This window comes from Tachysurus vachellii, chromosome 24, assembly GCF_030014155.1.
Source record: "Tachysurus vachellii isolate PV-2020 chromosome 24, HZAU_Pvac_v1, whole genome shotgun sequence".
NCBI classification, from domain to species: Eukaryota; Metazoa; Chordata; class Actinopteri; order Siluriformes; family Bagridae; genus Tachysurus; species Tachysurus vachellii.
The window spans coordinates 16735634-16738664 of NC_083483.1; the positions used below are offsets into that span (position 1 = coordinate 16735634).

General features: G+C 37.3%; 1 protein-coding gene across 2 annotated transcripts in view; it reads right to left on the reverse strand.

Moving 5' to 3' along the window:
• The window catches only part of trip10b (thyroid hormone receptor interactor 10b), a 10308-nt gene extending 8334 nt beyond the window's left edge, over nucleotides 1–1974 (reverse strand). Inside the window, exons 1-3 of one of the 2 annotated variants that reach the window (XM_060860789.1) lie at nucleotides 1834–1974; nucleotides 1445–1619; nucleotides 171–286 (exon numbers count right to left, since the gene is read on the reverse strand). In XM_060860789.1, the coding sequence (XP_060716772.1) occupies nucleotides 171–286; nucleotides 1445–1468 (140 nt within the window). In that variant the 5' untranslated portion in view covers nucleotides 1469–1619; nucleotides 1834–1974. The remainder of the gene's footprint in view (nucleotides 1–170; nucleotides 287–1444; nucleotides 1620–1833) is intronic. The other variant, XM_060860788.1, reaches the window with a different exon arrangement.
• Nucleotides 1975–3031: the final 1057 nt, after the last annotated feature.

Genomic DNA, 3031 nt, shown 5'->3' on the forward strand with positions numbered 1-3031 from the left:
GTGTCTGTGAGTTTGTTGTCTGTGAGTTTGGTGTCTGTGAGTTTGTTGTCTGTGAGTTTGGTGTCTGTGAGTTCAGTATTTATGAGTTTGGTGTCTGTGAGTTTGTTGTCTGTGAGTTTGGTGTCTGTGAGTTCGATGTTCCTGAGTTCAGTGTTTGTGAGATTACTTACTTGAGCTGTTTGGTGTAGCCCTGCTCAATCTCCACTCTCTCTTTAACAAACTTCACATAACGATCGATAAGGTCCAGACCCGACTGTGTGTGTTTCTCAATTGTATCATGCTGGTCCTGCAAAACACACACAAGCACAAACACATACACACACACTTGTCTTACTATCCTTGTGAATACCTTTCATTGTCATTACTACAAGATTTTCCAGTTGCTTTGGAGCAATCCTCAGAAGACAATCATTATTCAACAGACACTATGGAAAAAGATTCATACAGTACTCACCAAGATATAACCCCCACCCCCACCCCCCCCCCACACACACACACACAAACTTGTCTGACCAATCTGTTAATTTCCACACCTCAGACGACCATTGAAAAGCCCCCCAAAACACACACACATACACACAAACACACACGGTATAAAACACAAAAAAAAAAATATTTTAAAGAAAATGATTAAACATCTTTTAAATGTATGTAAGTTTGTAGGTTTCTGGGAGGAGAAATGTGTGTGTGTATGATGTGGTGAAGGAGTCTCCAGTGTCAGTGCTGTGGAACAGTCAGGGATGGACAGAGGAGTTTACAGAAAACTCAGCATTTCACTGTAACAGCAACACACTGGGTTTATCGCTGAAGAATTCCAAAGCCTTCAGATGCATAGTTAGATATCTGAGTGAGTCACCCACGATCTAATACCTGCAGCTCCAGAGGCTTCAGTGTCACTGTTAAAAAAGCTATTTAAAAAGGATCTGAGCTGAGAAGGGAGTTGAGCTTAAAAAGTGAAAGGTGACATTGGGTTACAGTCTGAATTATTCAGGAAGAAAGAACAGGCTGTGAGTCAGGTAGGTAATCCAGAACTGACCAGAACAGAATGGGTTCCTCTTTTTAAAGTCACAATTCCTCTAAGTTTTTGAGGTGCGATTATTTTAGGGCATGTTTTCTAAGTCAGATTTATGTAAAGCTGCTTTGTGAAAATGAAAGCATTTCAAATATAAAAAGAATGTTGGCATCTACAAGCCAGCATAATAAATCTTACTGAACGTACAGAGATCTCTAGTGAGTATATGTTCTTACCTACAGCACGGTTCCTCACTCAGATATTCTATGACATTATTGTAGCTCATGTGTCTTGTTTTAATACAACACTATTACTCAGTTTGTAGCTGCAGAATCAACTTTATGAGTCTTGTTCACAAACCAGCTCTTAATCACACACTCAAACCTTTGTAAAGGATATCAGTGATAGTAATGGGTCGGGGAAGAGACGTACCCAGAGTGCTGTGCCCCAATCCATAGCCTTGTCTTCTCGCCCAGGAAGAGTCCAGATGCAAAAAGGTCTAAACTGATGATCGAGTGCAGTTCCAAAGGTTGACTTTATGATATGTGTCCTCTCAGCAGGGTGGGGCAGCACTCTCAGCTCTCATAGGACAAGTGTCTTAAAGGATCTACACACACACACACACACACACACACACACACACACACACACACACACACACACACACACACACGCCTAAACCAGTGTCTACAGTTCCTGCTCCTGGCCAAACCGGCTCAGCAGCCTATCTGCATTTTCTTTTCACTCAAACACACCCCGATTTAATGCCTCTAACAATCCAAAAATAAAGAAATGATTGAATTGAATTGTTGAACACATACCTGCTGAATCAGAAGATCATTTAAAAGTCCTACAGCGTTAAATTGTGACTGTGTGAAGATTTAGTGATGTAGTTATGCACAAAGGAGCAGATTTCTTGACACGGCTGAATGAACAGACAACACTGTACAGTTCACATTCTTTACTCCGTTTGGTTGGATGAATAGTTTAAATGGAACTGATGAAAAAAAAACCACACACCTTACTAATCCACGGTGCACACTGATACCTGGTGGTGAAATTATACACTACATCTCAGGACCACAGTAAAGGTTTAGAAGATTTTAAAGATAGAATTTTTTTAAACACTAACAAATAAGTAGAACTGCAGAGATCAGTTTAAACCGAATGGTGGACGGACAGATGGACAAACATGAGACATCCAACAAATAGTGACAGAAGTATAAAATAAAGTAAATCAAATGATGTAAATGAGGAAGTCATGTTTGGTCTTGATGCACGATTCATTATGTGACAGACACAAATGCAGAATTTCTTTAATAAGGGCCAAAAAAAGCAACCAAGAGAACAAGCAAAAGAGACCTGTCAGACACAGGAACAGTTTGTTTCCCCAGACAATCACCCTGATTAACACCTCACCATCATTATATTCACTGCTTCATATCTATAAGTGCTGCATTATCAGGACTGTCAGTCATCACATCATCTGTATATATTACACACTACTGCTGCTGTATATTGTACTAAAGTATAATATTACACAATACTGTTATTTATGTCTGTATTGTCTTGTATAGTGTTATTTATGTGTGTATTGTATAGTGTTATTTATGTGTGTATTGTATAGTATAGTGTTATTTATGTCTGTATTGTATAGTGTTATTTATGTGTGTATTGTATAGTATAGTGTTATTTATGTGTGTATTGTATAGTATAGTGTTATTTATGTGTGTATTGTATAGTATAGTGTTATTTATGTGTTTATTGTATAGTATAGTGTTATTTATGTGTGTATTGTATAGTATAGTGTTATTTATGTGTGTATTGTATAGTATAGTGTTATTTATGTGTGTATTGTATAGTATAGTGTTATTTATGTGTGTATTGTATAGTATAGTGTTATTTATGTGTGTATTGTATAGTATAGTGTTATTTATGTGTGTATTGTATAGTATAGTGTTATTTATGTGTGTATTGTATAGTATAGTGTTATTTATGTGTGTATTGTATAGTATAGTG